Source organism: Pipistrellus hanaki, assembly GCF_964339955.1.
Source record: "Pipistrellus hanaki genome assembly, chromosome: 1".
Lineage (NCBI taxonomy): Eukaryota > Metazoa > Chordata > Mammalia > Chiroptera > Vespertilionidae > Pipistrellus > Pipistrellus hanaki.
In genome coordinates, this window is record NC_140503.1 from 52,958,615 (window position 1) to 52,981,311 (window position 22,697).

The 22,697-nt window shown below is 38.3% G+C and overlaps 1 protein-coding gene across 10 annotated transcripts in view; it reads left to right on the top strand.

Annotated features, from left to right (window-relative positions):
* The window catches only part of ATOSA (atos homolog A), an 81,021-nt gene that overhangs the window by 18,856 nt on the left and 39,468 nt on the right, over positions 1-22,697 (top strand). For 2 of the 10 annotated variants that reach the window (XR_014795929.1, XR_014795930.1), the window contains exon 1: positions 7,939-8,363. The exons of 4 other annotated variants lie outside the window; for them this stretch is intronic. Coding sequence is in view for 4 of the 6 variants with exons in the window: in XM_084894120.1 (XP_084750246.1) it covers positions 8,327-8,363 (37 nt within the window). In the remaining 2 variants the exon portion in view is untranslated. Of the gene's footprint in view, positions 1-7,938; positions 8,364-22,697 lie in introns of those variants that run through there. 4 more of the 10 variants (XM_084894120.1, XM_084894121.1, XM_084894114.1 and 1 more) reach the window with 2 other exon arrangements.

Sequence of the window (22,697 nt, forward strand, 5' to 3'; positions counted from 1 at the left end):
CTGCCACCCTGGCTGTTGTGGCTCAGTTGGTTAGAGTGTCATCCCGAGCACCAAAGGGTCTCTGGTTCGATTCCTGGTCAAGGTTCCATCCCCAGTAGAGGCCATGCAGGCGGCTAATCAAGGTTTCTCTCTCACATTGATTTTTTTTCTCTCTCTCTCTTCCTCTCCCTTCCTCTTTCTCTAGAATCAATGAAAACATATCCTGGGGAAAAATTAAAAAAAATTTTTTTTTGACTGCCCACAATTATAAAAAAAATTGATGTTGCTGCCCCATAACAGCACTCTCTCTCCCAAGATAAGAGTCTTAACCCAGTCTTGCTCATGTAATTGTGGTACATATTTTTTCTATTTTATTTAAAAAGGAAATCATAGTCCCAACACTTTAAGTTAATTTCACAGCACATTTAACCCTACAGATTGTTTTAGCATTTAGAGCTAGAAAGACCTGAGTTTAAGTTCCGGTTTTCTCACCTCTATGTACCTAACTTCTCTGGGCTTCTGTTTCCTCACTGCTTAAAATTGAGATAATAATGGAATTTATTTTATAGTGTTTTGTTTTTTTGTTTTTTATAATGGCATAACCTGAGTAAAGTGGTTGTGCCAGGCATTTAATATAAACACATAACCAGTGGCTATTTTTCTCTCTCCAAGGTTTGTTAGCTTACTAGTAGAGGATTGGGAGTGAAATAACGTTGAATCTTCTTCAAAGGGAAACTAATTCGGTTGTAGGTATGTTGGAGTTTTAGGTGTTATAGGTAGCCAGAAGAGTTTAGTTATATCATTTGTTAACAAGACTATGTAAAATAGTCTGAGATTAGAATATTTTAAAAATGCAAGCAAGCAGAGTATGAAAATTTCAAGGGACTTAATGATTGAGCCTTTAAAAAAAATTAACTTCAGAGAGGAAGGGAGAGGGAGAGAGAGAGAAACATTAGTGATGAGAGAACATCATTGATCATCTGCCTCCTGCAAGCCCCACAACAGGGATGGAGCCTGCAACGTGGGCATGTGCCCTGACCAGGAATTGAACGCGACCTCATGGTTCATAGGTGCCGCTCAGACCCAGAGCAACACCAGCCCGGCTAATTGAGTCTTCCTTAAAGCTGCATGAGGTTTACTTAATTCTACACAACTGGTTTACCTTTTCAGATTTCTGCTAACATTCTCCAAAATTTAAAATGCAGAATTTGTCATATGTATGAATGACTATTGGCATAATATGAAGAGGTTATGAGATCTACCAGTAACAGGTAGTTGTGGGAAAAAACGACACAAGACTTGAATTGACAGGTAAATCCACCAGTTGCCTTAAGCTTTTCATCTACAAAATATATATATTTTTAAAATTCTCACCCATGGATATTTTTATTCGGTTGATTTTAAGACAGAGTAAAAGGGAGGGGAAGACGGGAGGAGAGAACATCCCCATGAGAGAGACACATCAATTAGTTGCCTTCCTGCACTTTAGTTGCCTTCTGCATGTGCCCTAACCAGGGCCAGGGATTGAACCCACAACTGAGGTACATGCCCTTGACTGGGAATCGAACCCGTGACCTTTCAGTCCCCAGGTTTACATTCTAACCACTGAGCTAAACCAGCCAGGCCTTAAAAAGTTTTATTTCACAAACTTCCAATTATCTAATATACAGGTAAATATAATATACATTGTCTCCATGTGAATACTTTTAGTAAAACATTTTTTAAATCAAAATAAAACTATCATTGGTTCTAGATTTATGAGTCAATCAAACATATCATTTTTTACTAGCAGGAGATTAACAATATCCCTGAACATGTCTTTAAATAAGTATGGGTATAGGTAAAGGGAAACCCATGTGCATCTTGGCACACAATTTATGTAATAATGGTGATATTAATTTATAGGCAATTAGAAGTGAATTCTTATACCTGATCTTGACATGTGTGTGTACAAGATATTATTAGACAAAGTGTTTGTCCAGTAGCTTAGATTATAAATAACCCCTGTTCTAGCTCATTTTAAACAATGTCGTATGAACGATGCCAAAAAAACAGGCTAGAACATTTTCTTCTCTCCAAGATCTTAAATTTTGTAAACAGGGCTCTGCTCCTGGAACTAATCTAGGTCATTATAACCCAAATCTTTTGAAAGATGAGAACCCCAATTAAGACTCTTAGGTACTTTTTAATATTTAAAAATGAAGAAGTGTTTTAGCTCTTAGAAGCACAGTATTCTTGGACTCTGTTTGGCCACTTGGCTTGTTTGTGCCATGCCAAAATGAATACAAATCACTGAGTAATTTCAGCAATAATGATTGCTAGGAATCTCCATGGGAGTGGAAATTAATGTACTTTTATTTGGCTTAATTTATCCCAATACTGCCCTAACACCATAACATTGTATTTTTGAATAAAAAGTGGTATTTTTAAAAATAAAAATGTTTTTTTTAAAAAGTCATTAAATGAGAAAAACAATAAATTTCCCTAATTTCCAAAATTGGTAGCAATGTTAAGTTTTAGCTGTTTAGTCTTTCTTGCAAATTAGCTCTTCAGCTGTGAAATGTGTTGTTAAATATGACATATTTAATAAGCTTTAAAAATATCAGTGTCATAAAAATCTTTCTTTGGTAGTCAAGATTTAAATTTCATCCCCATTGTTATTAATAAGGGATACTGCTAATGTATTGCCCTTTATTGCTTGGAGTGGGTGTAAATACTATGTGTGTATGTACACATATGCACAGTCACATCTATTAACATCCTATAGACCTGCTGTTTGCATAGGAAAAGAGGACACCTAAATTGCTTGAGAGCCAAGTACTCAGCTAGATGGTTTATACCTCTTAGAGAAATCATTATTCCCATTTTATACATGAAAAAATCTATTCTTATAGGTTAAATAAATTGTTATTGATTGATTTTAGAGACAGAAGAAATAGGGGAGAGATTTGTTGTTCCCACTTATTTATTGGTTGATTCTTGTATATGCCCTAACCAGGGATCAAACCCAAAACCTTGGTGTATCCGGATGATGCTCTAACCAACAGAGCTACCAGGCGAGGGTTTTGGTTAAATAATTTGATAGCACAGCTTAAGTGGAAAGAACTTGAGCCCTAGACTCTCTGTCTCTTATCCATTATGTCCTACTACTTGAAGGGATCATTTCCAGTAACGAGATTGGATTTTGTACAAACATGTTTACTAGTATTCTGCTATCTCCTAAGACCACCAGAGATGACAATAATCCTATTGGTATAGCACTTAGCTGTTTTCAAATAACTTTAGCCTATCTTATTTGATCTTTACAACATATCAATATTGCAGGCAACAAATACTGACGTAAAATTTGAGCAATTTCTGAGAAGTGCTTAAGATCACAAAGCTGATGAGAGAGAGAGTTTAGATTAGAACCCAGATCTGTGGTTCCTGGTCTAGTTCCCTTTTCTACTCCCATTACATTGTCTGGATGAGGTATGCAACCTCTGAGCATGAAATAATGAAGTTTTACAGACTGAATATTTTATTGTGTCATGTAGTGATCACACTACAGCTACAGTCCGGCTCTCTCATTTAGCAGTCCTGTTTTCCTGTATTATAAATAAATATGACAGTTTTGAGGTATAATGGGCTGTAGTAGTGGCTATTGAGTAAGTAATAATTGGGAAATGTTGACTTGAGATTTCTGCATTTAAATTTTATTTTTGTGTGAGGCCACATTTGCCTTATGAAAATGTATGTAAGAAAGAAATTGTTAGAAAAGGATAGTAGTGGTTAAGAGCATGCACATTAGATTTTGGAAGACCTACATTTGAATCCTGGATTTGCCCACTGGGTTCTGGTTACTTGGGCAAGGAACAAGACCGTAGTAGCTACCACAAGGTCAGAGGATGGATAGTAGAGATTAGCACCATACCTGGCCAATGGGCCTTACATGTGCAATAGTTATTTAATCATTAGCTTTGATGGCCTTTATTTTTTGTAATAGCAATATTTCTTTTTGTTTAGAAAGTGTTTAATCTAGCATGATTATCTCTAAAGTATCTTAAAAGTAGATAGTTTTCAATTGTGTTAAAAGAGAGGATACATAACATGAAACAATTGGTATTTTAAATTATTCCATTTTTGTATTTGAAATATGTAGTTTAAAAAAACTCAAAAGGTCTGCTTTCCTGATTATTTCATTACATTACAATAATGAGTAATTTATATTTATTTCTTGAGCTGGTCACTTGGAGAACACAGTTATGGCATGTTAGATGGGATGCAGGGGATATAGGGTTTTTTTCATGGCTGGGGGTGGAGAATTAAGAATCTGGGACTAGTATTTAGAATAGAATTTTATATTATTCAGATTCCTAACTTGTAGGCTCTTGAGATATACAAAATAGATAATGTGTCGATATGTTATAACACATTCATTTACAGCTTTGTTGTATGTACCAAGATGAACAAATTAGGGAAAAGCAAGCATTTTTCAGGATCATATAAAGTGTCATTTTGAAATTTATTGGAAAACTGGCAGCACATTGGAAGCATTTCACTAAATAAACCTGTTGGTTGAGTTTTACTTTCGAAGATGGCATGTCTCTTGGAGTAGATGTTATTCACTTATAATTATATTCCTGATGAAATTTAATATTTTTTTCTATAAATTCTCTTTGTATATGACGTTAACCAATAGTTTTAGATTGTAGATATAGGATATCATTAGCCTTTAATTAAAAAGTTTATGGATTATAACTCAAAGGAAGTATTCCAAAATAATTTAGAGATTGTATATAACTAGAGGCCAGGTGCAAAAATTCATACATGGTTGGGGGGGGGGTGTCCCTCAGTCCAGCCTGGACCCTCTCAATCTTGGACCCCTCGAGGGATGTCTAACTGCGCATTTAGGCCCACTGGGATCGGGCCTAAACAGGTAGTCAGACATCCCTCTCACAATCCAGGACTGCTGGCTCCCTACTACTCGCCTGCCTGCCTTGATGGACCCTAACTGCTTCTGCCTGCCAGCCTGATCATGCCCTAACCACTCCCCTGCTGGCCTGATTGCCCCTAACTGCCCTCCCTGCCGGCCTGGTCCCCCCAACTGCCCTGCCTTGCAGGCCTGGTCCCCCCGCACCTACAGCCCTGCTCCCCCCCTTCCCCTACAGCCCTGCTCCCCCCCAACTTCCCTCCCCTGCTGGCCTGATCCCCCCCAACTGCCCTCCCCTGCAGGCCTGATCACCCACAACTTTCTTCTCTTGCAGGCCATCTTTGACCACATGGGGGCGGCCATCTTGTGTGTTGGAGTGATGGTCAATTTGTATATTACCTCTTGATTATATAGGATTTCTTTTTTGAAAGATATAGGAAGAGGTTAATTTTGAATTATATAGTTTTTTATTCAAAATGTTTTAAAATTTTATTTCCTTTGTCTTCTAGTTGTATAATGTACATAAACAGACTTTTAGAGCTGATTTTCTTATTCGAACACTGCAAATAATGATGCTTATTCTATTTACCTCCCATAGTTGCAAAATCAAATCAAATAGTATATGTATGTAAATCAGGCATGGTGCTAGATGAGCAATAATGTAGACAAAGCACTTACAGTGTAGTGGAGGAGAATTTTATTAAACCAGTCATTTTGCAAATAACTATTTAGCATTGTATGAGCTAAGTACTAAGAAAAACATACAGCCGAAACCGGTTTGGCTCAGTGGATAGAGCATCGATCTGCAGACTGAAAGGTCCCAGGTTTGATTCCCGTCAAGGGCATGAACATTGGTTGCAGGCACATCCCCAGTGTGTGTGTGTGTGGGGGGGGGGTTGTGCAGGAGGCAGCTGGTCGATGTTTCTCTCTCATCAATGTTTCTAGCTCTCTATCCCTCTCCCTTTCTCTCTGTGGAAAATTAATAAAATAAATATACTTAAAAAAAAAAAAAAAAGAAAGAAAGAAAAACATACAGAGAGCCTGACTAGTCTTGGATCTAGATTGAAAACTGCCTGGGGAAGAGAATTTAAACTGAGATATCAATTGAAGGCATTATGGAAGACCTCTCCTAGTGGAGGAGGAACAGTATTTGCAAAGAAGCTTAACGGTCCTTAGTTAGTAAAAATCCAGTCTGGCTGGCAGTAAGCACCCTTTCCCTTCACAATAGCCCTGTGAGTTCACTCTACTTTACAGATAAGAAAACTGAAGTTTAGAATGAATGGTTCAGTAATTTATATAGGGTCTTGCTGTTTATAAATGGCAGATTCATGTTTTGAACCCAGTTTGGTTGGCCCAACTCCAAAATCCTTGTTCTGTCTACTGTGCTTTTCTTTTTCTGAGTCACTTACCTCATAGGCTTATTGTGCTCCCAAAACACATCTTCCCTCTTGTTATTTCTCAGAGGGCTTTGTAGCTCTCCTTCCAGCTAATGGTGGAGCCAATGACCGGGTTCTTTCTTTATACTGTGGAAATAATGCAGCTTAATTCCTAAAGGTTACATATACACTGTCTACTCTTACTTGTATGCTATGGAATAGTGATTTTCAACCTTATGTGCATCTCGTGGCACATAAACTAATTACTAAAATTCTATGGCACACCAAAAAATATATTTTCTCCCTGACCAAAAAAAAAGTATAATTTTGATTCATTTACACCAGACAGCTATTGTTTTGGTTGTTGTCGGGGTTTTTTATTTGACAAATGAAGGGAAAAAGAGGCAGTGTCCCTGACTAAATAGTCAGGTATTGCATGTTTTAAAATTCTTGTGGCATGCTGGTTGAAAATCACTCTAGGACTCCAGGGATCCTAGAAGCTTTTGCAGGGGTAGGAATCTTGCGGATTGTGGGGCTGATAGGAAACTGCAGTGTTGTTTGTGGCCTCCCATTTAAAAATAGCCTCGTGGTGCTCATGGGGTGCTTTAATGGAGCCAACATTTCCATGGGCCTCTGCTCCCTACCCCCAAGACACTCCAGATAAACAAAGATCTGAGTAATAGCAGTGTGCTTCTGCTGTAGCCTCTGCCTACTCCCACAAACCTGCCTGTCTAAAAGTCCTCAAGCCACCACTAATAATGCACTTCATTGGAAGAATGCAAGTAAAAAGGGTCCCCTTGCTTTAAAGGCTTGAAAAAACACTATCCTAGTTTATGTGATGTTCTGGGGAAATGTTTCCTAAATGAGGTGTTTTGTTGTTTTTCCTTCTGATCCTTCATATCTGCTTATCTCCTACTACCTGCATGAATTCCTTCAAGCATCTTTGTAAACTGGGGAGGGATTTTGTTGTTAAAGCTTGTAGAGATAGTGCAGACTCTAGTATACTGACGCTCAGTACTTGAAACCTGAACAAAACCTCCTATGCGTTTATATTTCCAGATACTTTCATGATAGAGAAAATAAATGAATTCAGGCTAAATGTCATTGTTGTTTTATATAAGAAGAGACGTTTAGTTAATATATTTATTTTTTTTCTATTTTCAATGTTATCTTTTTATTGAATTTATTGGGGCAACTGGTTTCAGGGGTACACTTATACAATACATCATCTGTACATTGTATTGGGTATTCACTACCAAGAAGAGATGTTTTAATGCCAATGTCTAGTTAAATCTTTTATTGTTGCCAGAGTTTACTAAGTAACTGTTTTTCCTTTTTAAATCTTTTTCTTACCAATCCGACTACTTAAAAGGCACTGCATACATTCGAAGGGGGACTGTTTCAGGCCCTCATCCATTTTAATGAGCTGGTTGTGCTTTTCTAAGAATTGTGAAGTTTATGGCAAAGCAGTTCCTAGTCCTACGTTGATGGAGGTTGATGCTTTTATTTTAGTTGTAAATTTCTATATCTCTGTGGTTTCAAGGGGTGTCACTTGGTAGAACCTGATTTACTTGAAACTCGAAGTAATAAATCGATTCCCTCCACCACCCCTTTGTCCTCAGATTTATGGGAAACACTGACTGAGTTGTTTGCCTTACACATTTCTCTCTGTGTAAAGGCACCGGGAGAAGCACATTTTAGGGGCTCGTGCTAGAGTCCTCTGTCATTACCGCTCTACCGTTGCTTCCTTTCAAGTTGCCTAACCACAGCTGAGTTGGTGAGAGGCGCAGAGACAACAGGAGAGCGCTGCCAAGTAGACAGGAAGCCGGAGTGGACCCGGCGAGCAGGGGCTGAGCGGCCCCGCGGCCAATCAGCGGAGAGTGCTGTTGCTATGTGCGCCCTGACTCTGCTGCCTTTGTGAACAGCCTCAGAGGGAGAGCGGAATCAGCACCCACCACTGAGCATTCGTTTTAACCACTGCAGACATCTGGATCCTCAGTTCCTGGCTGTCTAGCAGTTGACAGCCAGAAGGCAACTTCTTTTATGCAAGGATTCCAGTATGGTTTTCAGTGGGAACAAAGGGCTTCACAGAGAAGGTGTGTAAATGAAGTGTTTTGTGTTTGTTTGTTTTTTTAACGGCATTATTTTTAAGCTTCCAATTCTCTGTAGCTGTTTTACCAGTTGTGGTGTGTGCTTTGCGTGGATTTGTAAGAAATAGGTCAAGGAAAAAATGATCTTACTTTGAAAAGCATTGAACTTGGGGAATTTTAGTCAGCTTCATAGAGCCTTGTTTTCCTTGAACAGCATTGCTCTAGAGATGATTAAAATGCTGGTCTGGACAATGAGTAGGGAGAAAAGAAACCAAAATACAATGTGCTCACTTTAATGGGGTGTGAAATAAGATAAAAATGAGAATGCCAGGAAGAGAATAGGGTTAGCCAGAACCGTGAACTGTGTTTGAGGGCAGGAGGTAAAAAATAAAAGCTGTGAAAGAGAATGCATTTGAAATAAGTGATGTGTTTTTAACTACAATCTGTTGTTTATGAATTTGACAGATTGTCAGAATTTAGGTTAGTGAGAATGTTGACATAGTTTAAGGAATTGATGTGCTTACTAGCTTTTTACAAAGGATTTCTGAAGATGCTACCTCCAATTGTACAGTTCCCTGGTTATTTGTTCTGTTGACTAATTCTATGCAGTTCAGATAAAGGACAGTAGTATAATCCAATAGCAAAGTCAGTGTTGTGTTCTATTAAATGCCCATCTAGAAAATTGAAAAATAAAGGGTTTTGAACACAACATATCATAAATGGTTAGGGTCGTATTTTAAAATTAAAGTAGGCCTCTTAATAATTCCATATCTGACATAGTAAATACTAGTGGAATATAGTAGGATCTTATCTAATTAAACCTCACTAATTCAATATTTGTAGTACTTGAACACAATATGTGTTACAGTTTGGTTTTATGGGTTCTGGAAAAACCAGTTTATCCAACTGATTATAACAAAGTTTAAAAATATCTTAGATAAGCAAGTGTTTTTCCATGTTCTCAAATACTGTGAAATTATAGAGTTTATATAGTTGATTTAACTAATGATTCCTTTAAGTTAATTAAAGCAGAGCAGCAGACTAATTAGCATATTATCCATTTATGAACAATTTTCTTTTGCTTGTTCAGTTACACCTGGTTGAGTAAATAGCTCCTTTTTAAATTAGTGATATATGTCTGATGAATAAAATTAGTATATAAATTCAAAGTTAATATTCAAGCTTTATTTCTTATCTCTACAAATATATTTTAGAATCAGATTGGTTTTGATAGGGTTGTTCTTTTCAAGAAGTACCTGTCATTAGGAAGGCTTAGCAGTCAGTGTTAGCATTGTTTGATAAGTGACAAGAGTTATTTCTTTTCTTTGAAAATACTAAGTTAAAGACTTCAAATAGTAGATGCAAATATACAAAATAAATTGTTCTTAAACATTAAAGCAGTGTTTCACATGAACTGACATGTTGCTGAAATTTAAGAGGCTCTGGCATGTTTCAGTTTTTCCATTTGTTAGGTGTAGTCCAAAGCTTGAACTTTATAAGAGTTGTAAAAATTATAACAAAATAAAGAGAGCTATTATATTCTTTGGACTCAGTGGCCTCCACAATATAAAGCACTCTTTTGCAGAAGAGGTGCTGTGAGAGGGTAAGGGATGGGAGGAAGAGTTATGTTGAGAGGATTAAATAATAACTAACCATATGGAGGTCACTCTAGTCATTTCCATTTTTTGAGCTATAACTCTCCTCAATCACTTTTTTTTTTTAATTATAGAACCACAAATACCAAAGCTTTGCTTGAATTGGTTTACTGCCCTTTTCCCTTGGTTTATTTCTTAAGAATTAATAGGCTTCTAAGAGCAGGCTGATTTTATTCATATATTGCAAAAGATAAAGGAACATGATATTGGCAAGAAAATTGAGCCTATTGCTGTGTCACACAAAAGCTATGCCTTTGTGTTGGAGGAGAAATAGTCTTGGAAGAATCCCAGATTTTGTGTGGGGTTTTTTTTCTTTCTTTCTTTTTTAATATGTTGTTATTGATTTCAGAGAGATTAAGGGAGAGGGAGAGAGAGAGAAACACTGATGTAAGAATAAAACATTGATCAGCTGCCTTCTGCATGCCCCCTACTGGGGATTGAGTCTGAAACCTAGGCATGTGTCCTGAATGGAATCCAACCATGACTTCCTTGTTCATGGGTCAATGCTCAACCATTGACCCATAGAGTCTGGGTGGAAGAATCTCAGATTTTATTCCTGGGCTCAGCACCTAAACATTTATTTTGTTTTGTTAATCCTCACCCAAGGATATTTTTCCCCTTGATTTTTATAAAAATTAGAAGGAAAGGGGAGGGACAAAGAGAAACATCAATGTGAGAAACACATCAATTGGTTGCCTCTTTCATGTGCCCTGACCTGAACCAGGTATGGAGCCTGCAACTGAGGCATGTGCCCTTGAGTGGAATTTAACCCGAGAACCGTCAGTCTGGAGGCTGACACTAACCATTGAGAAAAACTGGCTAGGACTTTTTAAATTTTTATTTTAAATTCTTTTTCAAAAATATATTTTTATTGATTTCAGAGAGGAAAGGAGAGGGAGAAAGAGAAATATCAGTGATGAGAGAGAATCATTGATCAGCTCTCTTTCTGCATGCCCCCCACCAGGGATCGAGCCAGCAACCTGACTGGAATCAAACCCAGGACCCTTAGTCCTCAAGCTGATGCTCTATCCACTGAACCAAACCAACTAGAGCTATTTTAAATTCTTTATTGTTGAAAGTATTGTACATATGTCTCCTTTTTCTCCCATTGACCTCTCTCAGCCTGCTCCCGCCCCCCTCCTCCCAAACAGACACACAGGTCCTCACTCCCTATTGTCTGTGTCTATTGGTTATGCTTATATGCATGCATGCCAGTCCTTTGAATGATTTCTCACCACCTCACCACTCTGCCCCTAGTTTCCCCTCTCCTGCCTTCCCTCTGAGATTTGATTGTCTGTTCAATGCATCTATATGTCTGAATCTATTTTTGTTCATCAATTTATATTCACTATACTACACAAATGAGTGAGATCATGTGATACTTAACCTTTCTCTCCAATTCCATCTAGGCTGTTGCAAATGGTAAGAGTTCTTTCTTTTTTATAGCAGCATAGTATTCCATTGCATAGACATACCACAGTTTTTGTTGTTTTTTTTTTTAATAAATCTTTATTGTTGAAAGTATTACATATGTCCTCTTTTTCCCCCCCACTGATTCCCTCCAGCCCACTCTCTCCGCCCACCCCAGGTTTTCAGCTACCTATTGTCTGTGTCCGTGGGTTATGCATATATGCATACGAGGTCTTTGGTTCATCACCTCCCACCCACTCACCCTTCTCTGCCTTCCCTCTTAGATCCCGCACTCTGTTCCATGCTTCCATGTCTCTGGATCCACTCTGTTCATCAGTTTATTTTGTTACTTAGATTCCACATATGAGTGAGATCATGTGATACTTACTATTTTTTCTGGCTATTTCGCTTAGCATGATACTCTCCAGGTCCCTCCATGCTGTCTCAAAGTGTAAGAGATTCTTCTTTTTTACTGCTGCATAGTATTCCATGCTATAAATGTACCACAGCTTTTTTATCCACTCATTGGGCTGTTTCCAGATCTTAGCTATTGTAAATTGTGCTGCTATGAACATAGGGGATGCATACAATCTTTCTGACTAGTGTTTCGGATTTCTTAGAATATATTCCTAGAAGTAGGATCACAGGGTCAAATGGCAGTTCCATATTTAATTTTTTGAGGAAACGCCATACTGTTCTCCACAGTGGCTGCACCAGTCTGCATTCCCACCAGCAGTGCACGAGGGCTCCCTTTTCTCCACATCCTCGCCAGCACTTGTCATTTGTTGATTTGTTGATGATAGCCATTCTGACAGGTGTGAGATAGTTCCTCATTGTCGTTTTATTTGCATCTCTGATGATTAACGACTTTGAGCATGTTTTCATATGTCTCTTGGCCTTCTGTATGTCTATTTTTGAAAAGTGTCTTTTTTTTTTTCAACAAATGAAAGTTCCTGTTTAATATCAAAACTTCAGATTAATAACAGATGTTTATAATTTGATTAAATATAGTAGCATTGCTAGAATATTTCAAGTCTCAGAATTTATTGTTCAATAATAGAAATTTGTCTTATTATATGTCAGTGGTCGGCAAACTCATTAGTCAACAGAGCCAGATATCAACAGTACAATGATTGAAATTTCTTTTGAGAGCCAAATTTTTTAAACTTAAACTTCTTCTAACACCACTTCTTCAAGATAGACTCGCCCAGGCTGTGGTATTTTGTGGAAAAGCCACATTCAAGGGACCAAAGAGCCGCATGTGGCTCTCGAGCCACAGTTTGCCGACCACAGTTCTATGTCACATCTTTAAATTGGTTACACTTTTGTGAGCTTGTATGTAGAAAAATATTTCAGTTCTCAGTAATAGTGATTTTTTAAAAGACCTTTAAATTTTATTTTTCAATTACAGTTTACATTCAATGTCATTGTGTATTAGTTCCAACATAGTGGTCACACATATACTTTACAAAGTGTTCTTCCTGATACTTCCAGTACCCACCTGCCACCGTACATACAATATTATAATATTATTGACTATATTCTCTGTGCTGTATTTTACATCCCTGTTACTACCCTGTTTTCCCGAAAATAAGACAGTGTCTTATATTAATTTTTGCTCCCAAAGATGTGCTAGATCTTATTTTCAGGGAATGTCTTATTTTTCCATGCATTAGGTCTTATTTTCGGGGAAACACGGTACTAGTATTTTGTAACTACCAATTTGTACTTCTCAAACCCAGTCCCTCAACCCCCTCTCCTCTCTGACAGCCATTTGTCTCTTCTCTGTGTCTGAGTCTGTTTCAAAAAATAGTGAATTTCTTTTTGTCTTGGCCACTTAATAAAGCATAGCAAATAGAAATGTTCACATTTATCAGATTCAGTGATTGCTATAATTGATTTTATTTTAAATGAATTCTCTTTATTTTGAAATCACCAGGCAATATTATATAAGTAGTATCTCATTTACAGTTCTTCAGAAAGTTACTCTAATTTAAAACCTCAGGTTAGGAAGGGATAACAATTGGAGTTTTTCTTTTTCTTGACAAATCAAGAAATCTCTTTTTAAATTCATTCCTATATGAATACTCTAAAAGAAGTTTAATGTACTTCGTTGCTTTTTCTTTAATCCTCATCTGAGGATGTTTTACTGATGAGAGATAGAGAGAAACATGTTTTTTAAATTGGCTTCCAAGAGAGGAAGGGAGAGGGAGAGAGAGAGAGAAACATCAATTGGTTGCATCCCACATGTGTTTTGGAGATCAAACCTGAAACCTGGGTATAATACCCTGACTGGGAATCTAACCGGCAACCTTTAGGTGCATAAGATGATGCTCCAGTCTACTGAGCCACACCAGCCAGGGCCTATATGTATGCTTTAAATGTTTTGTGACACATGTTTCTTTGATTCTTCCTTGAAGATAATCCTACTCATTCATATTCTGATTCCAAAAAAATGATTTGATTATCATAGTCAGCTGGGCAGGGAATTTAATCTTTACAACTTTTGTAAGACCTTTTCACATGGCAACAGTGCTAGTGCATAAACTGGATTGTTTTTGTAAAAGGATAGTAAATCTTTTTTATTTTATTTTTCAGATGTTACACTAATTATAGTCAAAGACCCAAGTTTTATTATTTATTTATTATTTTGTAAAATATATTTTTATTGTTTGGGGAGATGGAGAGAGAGATAGTAACTTCAGTGATGAGAGAGCATCATTGATTGGCTGCCTCCTGCACGCCCCCTACTGAGGACCGAGCCCACAACCTGGGCATGTGCCCTGACAGGGAATCCATCCGTGACTTCCTGGTTCACAGGTCAATGCTCAGCCACTGAGCCATGCCAGTTGGGTCTGAGCTTTAAAAATATAGTTGTTTGCAGTATTGCTTGAATTTGGTTATATAATCTTTTGTGGTGCGGCCAAGTTAAAAGTGGTTGCATGCAGGCTATTAATTGAGAAACTGGAAGTATCTTCTTGTTCTTTCTTCACTGGTCTCCTCAATTTTTTTCATTCAAAAACTTACGAACATCAAAGCATTTGAATTATAAGGTTTACGATAAGCCCAGAAACATTAAAGTAATAAATTATAGTAAGTAGTCAAGATAGGGTAGAAAAATAAGGCTCATAGTAATTGGGCCTCAGATTTTGCTGTAAGCTTCTTGTCATACAGCGTATAAAAGGAAAATTACCAGTCAGTTTTCTATTGTTTAATATTTTATTGCTAATTTGGCAATTAAAATTTAAGTTGGATTCCATTTTCTTAATATTTTGACTTTTGGGACTCCAATTTGGGCTAGCTCGTCCTATCCTGCATGATTTATCATTATTTTGCTACGTGATGCTGTGCCTCCTTGAGCCTCCCCACCAGTAGAAAGAGGTCTTAGGGTAATTGTGGAGTTTAAATTTAAAGAAGTTATGAAAATTACTTTAATTAGTGACACAGAGTTAAGACTCAATAAAAATATGAGATTTTATTATAGTAAACTTTCCTTTAAAATTATTCTACATTTTAAAATTCTGAGAATTTTCAGTAGAGGTTTTTTTTAGACTTTCCCCCCTGAGCTTTTTATAGGCAGGTATACTTTTCTAAGGTAGGAACTTCATGATCATATAAATATTGGGATTTATTTATTTTATGTTTTTAAAATATTTTTTATTGATTTCAGAGAGGAAGAGAGAGAGAGAAAGAGAGAGAGAGAGAGAGAGAGAGAGAGAGATCAATGATGAGAGAGAATCATTGATTGGCTGCCTCCTGTACACCTATTGGGGGTTGACCCCACAACCTGGGCTTGTGCCCTTGACCGGAATCGAACTCGGGACCCTTCATTTGGCAGGCCTATGCTCTATCCACTGAGCAAAACTAGCCAGGGTGAAATATGGGGATTTAGACAGAAGAAAAAAGAGGGTTTGAAGGGAAGTACATGACCTGAGTTTTTTAAGAAAGATAATAGTAATAGTAAGAAAAAGTAAAACAGAAAGATAAATAACGAAAAAAGGCAGGAAGAAAACATTTGTGTTCTTTGATGTTATGTATGTGTGTGTGTGTGTGTGTGTGTGTGTGTGTGTATGGTACACGCCTGTGCACATGCACACAAGAGAGCCCACAGATGCTGAACTATCTGACTAGAATTGCTAAGTACACTGAGGATTTTTTTTTTTTTAACTAGGAAATGGCTTGTTTCTTACTTTACTTTTTAATTCCTCAATGAGAATTGGGTTAAGAGTGACATTGTATTTGTCACCTATATTAACGACAAGGGAAAAGCCAGCTACTTGGGAGCCAAAAATTAAATATCATCACATATATACCTGTCTTGAAATATAAGACCTTCAAGAATAACAATCTCGTGGTGTAGGGCTAAATTTTTAATTCAAAATTCTAAACCAAAATGTTCAGAAAAATGCTCTTTTATTTGTCATTTTAATAAGCATGCAAAATTTCATTAATTTTCTGTGGAGAGTTGAAATTTTATATTATTAAATTTTATAACAATATAAAATAATTTTATTATAATTTTATATTATTTTGTCATAACTTATTATATGTCATAACTTTATATTATTTTGGGAAAGAGGTTTAATCTGGGTTCCATCTGGTTTTCCTATTTTCTTTTTAAATGTGTTTTTATTGATTTTTAGAGAAAGAGGAAGGGAGAGGGATTGAGAAACAGAAATACTGATGAGAGAGAATCATTATTGATCTGCTGCCTCCTGCACACCCCATACTGGGGATGGAGCCCACAGCCTGGGCATGTGCCCTGAAGGGTAATCAAACCTGCAGCCTTTTGGTTTATAGGTTGATGCTCAACCACTGAGCCATACCGGCCAGGCATGGTTTTCCTATTTTTATTAAGCACTAAGGTTTTGTGAGTCCTGCATTAACTTATATTATTTAGCCATCCAATTTGCTGAAGATACAGGTTAGCTTATTGAGAATTAGAGAACTAACTGATGTAAAGAAAAGAAAATTTCTTCCACGTGTGCTCTATTTTATCACTATCAATCGTTCAATAGCACTGCCCAAGAGAATGCAAAGAGACTGTTTTTCAGTTGACATAAAAGGTCTGAGAACTTTTTTAGAAATTAGTACCCTGGTTTCACCTGATTGCTTTGGGTAGAGCACACTTAGCTTAAATTCAAACAGAAAAGGACAGAAGCTGTGACTGTTAGTGTTTCTCAGGTTGTACTGATCCTTTTGAGAATCTGCTGAACGGTCTACTCCCTTGCTAAAAAAAAAAAAGAGACTACATTTTGTGAAAAATAGCCAGAGGTTCATAAATTCTCTTTGATTAAGCAATCTTGTTAAACATGGGTTCAGTCAGAGAATAAAGGCATTACTTTTTTAAAACAGGCTTAACGCAAACTGGAAAAGGACTTCAGGATATCTATGCAAGCAAAGTGTTAAGCATTGAGCATGGGGCCCTGTTTTGTAGCTTCTCGGGAGATGATACAATCAGTGTTCCAACAGGTCCTCCATACTTTGATACCCTTGCCGATTGGTTTGCCTTGGGGTGTATCCCTCTTTCCTGCACTGACTCCTGCATTCTGGATGAGCTTTCAATAGAGAACTTAGCTCAAAAGGGCCAGGCTGGAAGGCAGTGTTTAGGTGCCCAGGACTTGCGTGCCGTCTCTGACTATTAGAGGAGACCAAGGAGACACTCCTTTGGCCGGAGGCTACCTGCTGGAATCCCTTCCAGAAATCATTCTGCACTAGAGGTGACAGGTCCGTGGGCATGTAGTTCCATCTTTGTTTGAGAGAACTGAGCAGAACTGATCTTACTGTGTGCTCAAGTTTCCCAATTCTTAATTAAAAACAACTATTCCATCCACTTACTTATTTTTTACAGGAGTTTTAGGTTTCAGGCCTACAAATACACACTCAGTGGAAAATATGAATGTTGAGAGTACTTAGAAGTAAGGGTCTATGTGGCAGAGGGAAGGAGGTTGAAAGGACAGAGTGTATTTTTTGGGACCAGTCTATGTTGTAACCGTATTCCCACGAGGTAAAAATGTAAGACTAAATTAGGTTAAGCTGGAGGGTAATTTTGGGAAGTTATGTGCCAGTTATCTGGGATTAGTAACAGCAGAACAAAACAAAACACTAGAATAGTGGGTTGTTGCTTTTTTAGCACAGGGTAGTCTTCTGAGTGTTTAGCTAAATCTAGAACTTGTGGTTTTGAGAGAGGATTTTGTTTCCTTCTGTGACAGTATTTTCTCAGCGTTTTGCCCTATGGTTTTTTCTCCATGGGGTGTGGCGTGTTAAGACCATATAATTAGGAGTATTCCCACAGAGGACAGTGAAAAGGACAATGTTTCCTACTTGAGGATTTTTAAGCCCTGAAACAGCGACGAATTAGGTCTGATGGTTTACACAGAGCACAGGAAAATGAAATTAAATAGGGTTGGTGCAGGTAAGAAGGAAATGAATAAAATCTGTGCAGCTCTTAAGTTTGTGCCCGTGCATCTACTATGGCGTGGCTAGGAGCCTAATTCTGACAGCCTTTAAGGAGGCCAAACAAATGGCTACCGGTAAATTTCCTCAATAACAATGACTAGTTCTAATTCTTCCACTTTAAATATCAAGTCCTCTGGGAGCTTCCTGTGATGTCCAGGATTGATTTTCTGTCTGTGCATCCCTACAGCATTCTGATCTTCCCCTGCTTTCATTTATCACATCACCACGAGCGAGGGTCATCTATGTTCTCTCCAAAACACAGCTGTAAGGCAAAGGCAGCTTGCTTTCCCATTGCCTCCAGAGAAGAGCTGAACTGCAAAGGGACCATCTTTGACATGTAGATAGTTCTCTCTCCCACTCTGATCTTCTAGCCCAGTGTTTTCCAAACTTTTGACATATGTGTACCCCTTCTATAATTTTCGTAACGCTGAGTACCCCTCGTACTCATAAGAACATAGAATTAGGCGCAGCTAAGCACGGTGCAGTGCATATCCCCACCAAACTCCGGTGCAACGCGTACCCCCACCAAACTCTTCCCGTATCCCTGGGGGTACACGTACCACACTTTGGGAAACACTGTTAGCCTATTGGTCGGCAAACTCGTTAGTCAACAGAGCCAAATATCAACAGCACAACGATTTGAAATTTCTTTTGAGAGCACAGTTTTTTAAACTTAAAACTTCTTCTAGCCCTAATCGGTTTGGCTCAGTGAATAGAGCGTCGGCATGCAGACTGCAAGGTCCCAGGTTCGATTCCGGTCAAGGGCATGTGCCTTGGTTGCGGGCACGTCCCCAGTAGGGTGTGCAGGAGGCAGCTGATCGATGTGTCTCTCTCATCGATGTTTCTGACTCTCTATCCCTCTCCCTTCCTCTCTGTAAAAAAATCAATAAAACATGTATTATTTTTTTTTAAAGGAAGAGTGTTAAGAGAGTTGGGAGTGCTCTCCTAATACACAAAATAATGTAACATCCATACCGCAAAGTTTTCCCAAAGTGTGGCTTTAAGAATATTGACATAATTGGAGAGAAGGATTGCAACAGCTGAGGTGGGGTCATGTGGCCTGCCAGGAAGGGGTCCTGGGAACAGGAGGAATTTAGTGAGTCAGTGGAGCACTGCAGAGGGCAGGCACCTCGAGGTGGCTCTAGGAGAGAAGTAGATCAGTTTAGCCAGAGCATTGGATGCACAAAGGAGAGTAATGAGAGATGAGGTGAAAAAGGACCCTATCTACCTTTTTTCACCTCTTCTCTCGTTACTGCCCCTCATGCATCCAGTGCTCCAGCTAAACTGAAAATGGTGCGGGATCTGGTATGGGAAGTTGTTAAAAGAAACAGTCAGACTTTAACCATTGATGGCTTATTGGGGACAAGAGAAAGGAAGGAGGCATAGATGATTGTAACATTTTGAGACGCAAAAACAAAACTAGCTGTGGTTGGGACAAGTGTCCTACTGTGCTCAGCACCCCCCCTGATTATGTTTAGCTTGTAGTAGACTAGATATACCACCGTCAGTCTGTGTTTGTGGCATTTATTGTTATTCTAACAATAAATGGGGTGGTATCATTTTATAACTCCCAAAATTGGCACACATAGAATCAGACATTTAAATTGAAGGACTATCTAGTTTCACACACCATCATTTTACAGGGGTTTGCTGAGTGAGGGTCACAGTTTAACTGACCTTTTCCCAAGGTCGTGAGGCTAGTTTATTATTAAAGCAGATTGGCAAATTTTTTTTTCCTAAACAGCTGATTTTAGAATAATACAACAATAAGAACTTGCTTGATCGTAATAACTATACTCAATTGACTATAGTTGTGTTTGTGAATTGGCTGATCTAAAACCAGTTTAATCTGGTTCTAGGAAATAGTCTCTGCTTAGCTGACTGAAGTTGATAATGACCACAGAGTCATCCAATAAAACATTAATTAAAAGCATTGCTTAAGCATTAAATCCCCATGCTTGATCATTATCTTTATCAAGGGATACTGCCTTTGGCAGAGTACCATTTGAAAGGAGAAATAGAACAATATGAAACCGTCTTAGAGGAAAAACATTAGGGAGCAAAAAGTATTGTTTTTATTTTCACCCACTTTGTAGCTTTACAGTAACCATTTACAATTAAACTGCAACTTTCCATTCTGAATAATTGATCTCCCCACATTTGGGCAGAGGTGAATGAATGAATGCGCTTGAACAAACAAATGCTTACAAGGGTGGCATTGTCTGTCTTCTTCAAGTGGTTGAGCCACTGAAGGAACCGGTGGGTATTCTTTCTCGGTGCTATTGCATCATCTCATTTTCTTTTTGGCAAGCTATCATTCTCATAGCCTCTGGTCCATTGCCCCCCCTTTTTTTAGAATTGGCAGTTTTCCACTTTTGTGGAACATGGTCTCTACCCTCCCCATCATTGCTCCCTCAAATGATAGATTAGCTTCTTTTTTTATTATTGATTTTTTTTATTGTTTAAAGTATTACATATAGTAGTACATATATCTCCTTTTTTCTCTCCCCTACCCCCCATTGACCTTCCCCCAGATAGATTAGCTTCTCAGGCTGATTGAGGTGGGAGCAATGGGCAGGGTGGGGAAGGACTTTTGGTTCCCTTTGTAATTAATGGTAAAATATTGAACACTTCCTTGCTAAGATCAGAAAGAAGGTATTTAGTCTACCCACTTTATGCCACACAGTATACCAAGCCATTGAAGTAAGTAAAAGAAAAAATAAGCATTAAGACTGGAAAGAAAGAAGTAAAATTATTTGCAGTGACACGATTATTTATATAGGAAATTCTAATTTAGAAGATACTGGAATTAATGAGCTAGCCTCTGTCTTCAGGGAACTCACTTATTGGATTTTTAGCTTTAATGCCAATAGGATAAGAAATATCTGCCTGAGGAAGGAAATGATGTTTTGTTTATGCCTCTATTAAATGATTTTTAAACTGGTTCTTAAAAAGTAAAGGTTGGGCCGAAACCGGTTTGGCTCAGTGGATAGAGCGTTGGCCTGCGGACGGAAGGGTCCCAGGTTCGATTCCAGTCTAGGGCATGTACCTTGGTTGTGGGCACATCCCCAGTGGGGGGTGTGCAAGAGGCAGCTGATCGATGATTCTCTCTCATCGATGTTTCTAACTCTCTATCCCTCTCTCTTCTTCTCTGTAAAAAAAGCAATAAACTATATTTAAAAAAAAAAAAAGTAAAGGTTGGAACCTTAAATTGTAAACAGTGAGAATCATCATGGAGATTTAAGACAACATAATCACATTATCTAAATATGTAAAGAGTCAAGGGTCCATTACGACCTAAATGTCCTGGTGGACAACCGAACACCAGGTTAGGGTCACGGCCCAAGTCAGTCCTGGGGCCCTGTAGCCTGAGGCAGCAGTCAGTCCTGGGTCCCAACCACAGGTGGCACAGCCGCAGGAGGGAGCTGTGGGAACGAAGCCATGCTTCGATCGGACTGGACCCTCCCCGAGGGGTCCTGGATTGTGAGAGTATGCAGCCTGGACTGAGAGACGCCCCCCCTTGAGTGCATGAATTTTCATGCACTGAGCCTCTAGTATTTAAATATAGTTCTAACAAGGGATATGAGGATGTATGGGAAGGATAAGAGACTAGATGCATGGAGACCAATCGCAAAAGCATTTTAATTAACCATGTAAGAGACGGACTTAGTAGTATTGGCATGGGTTATGGAATGGGGAAAAGTGGCTAGCTCTACTTAGGAGGTATAATTTATAGGACTCAATTGCCAAGTTTTTGGCTTAGGCAGTTGAGCATGGATAATATTAGACTAGAGGTTGGGGCAAAAGTGGGTTTACAATTATGAGTATACGAAACAGAGTTGATTCTTATATTACTATTTATTAATTATTGTATTATTACAGACAACTGTAAACCTAGTTTTGCTCCACCCTATATAGAGAACTCAAGAAGAGGAGCAAATTTTGGGTTGGAGGTGAATGTATAGTAAAGGGGAGTAGGTTATAATATTGGACTTAGTGAATTCTACATGTATTTATCATTGTTTTTGGTTTTTCCCTTTATTCCCCACTCTTTTTCTCTAATTTTCTCCCCTTACCTCTACCTTGACTTTCTTAAGTAGCTATGACAAAATTACAAAAGGTGTTGTTTTTTTTCCCTTTTGAGTAAGACTAATGATTCAATCGACATATCTCACTTCTGATCCTCACAACAATTTTCCAATATGATTGGATAGTCATTATAATTGCTAGGGATTCCTTGTACTACTCAGCTACTCCCCATTTCTCCCTGAGTTCCAGCTGGAATTACGTATACACACGATTGACAGTCAAATAAGAAATGAAGTATTACTTTATTTACCCCATGATCTCCCAAGTGCAAGGCTTGTGGAAACCCATTTATGCTGGTATTTTCACTGTCTCTCACTCTTTTTTTTTTTTTTAAATATATATTTTATTGATTTTACACAGAGAGGAATTGAGAGGGATAGAGAGTTAGAAATATCGATGAGAGAGATACATTGACCACAGCTGCCTCTTGCACACCCCCTACTGGGGATGTGCCCGCAACCAAGGTAGTGCCCTTGATCGGAATCGAACCCGGGACCTTTCAGTCCGCAGGCCGACACTACCCACTGAGCCAAATTGGTTTTGGCTAGACTCACTGTCTCTTTTGTTCATTGAGAACATCTAGGCTCTAGGCACTGGCTGCAGCATGCCTTTTCCAGAAATCTGGAGCTATGTACAAGACTGCTTCCTCTCAGTTTCAGGAATGGACAGCAAATATGGAGCCTCATTTCTGACTTTTAGCTTTGTTGTATTAGCCAGCCTGCGCTGC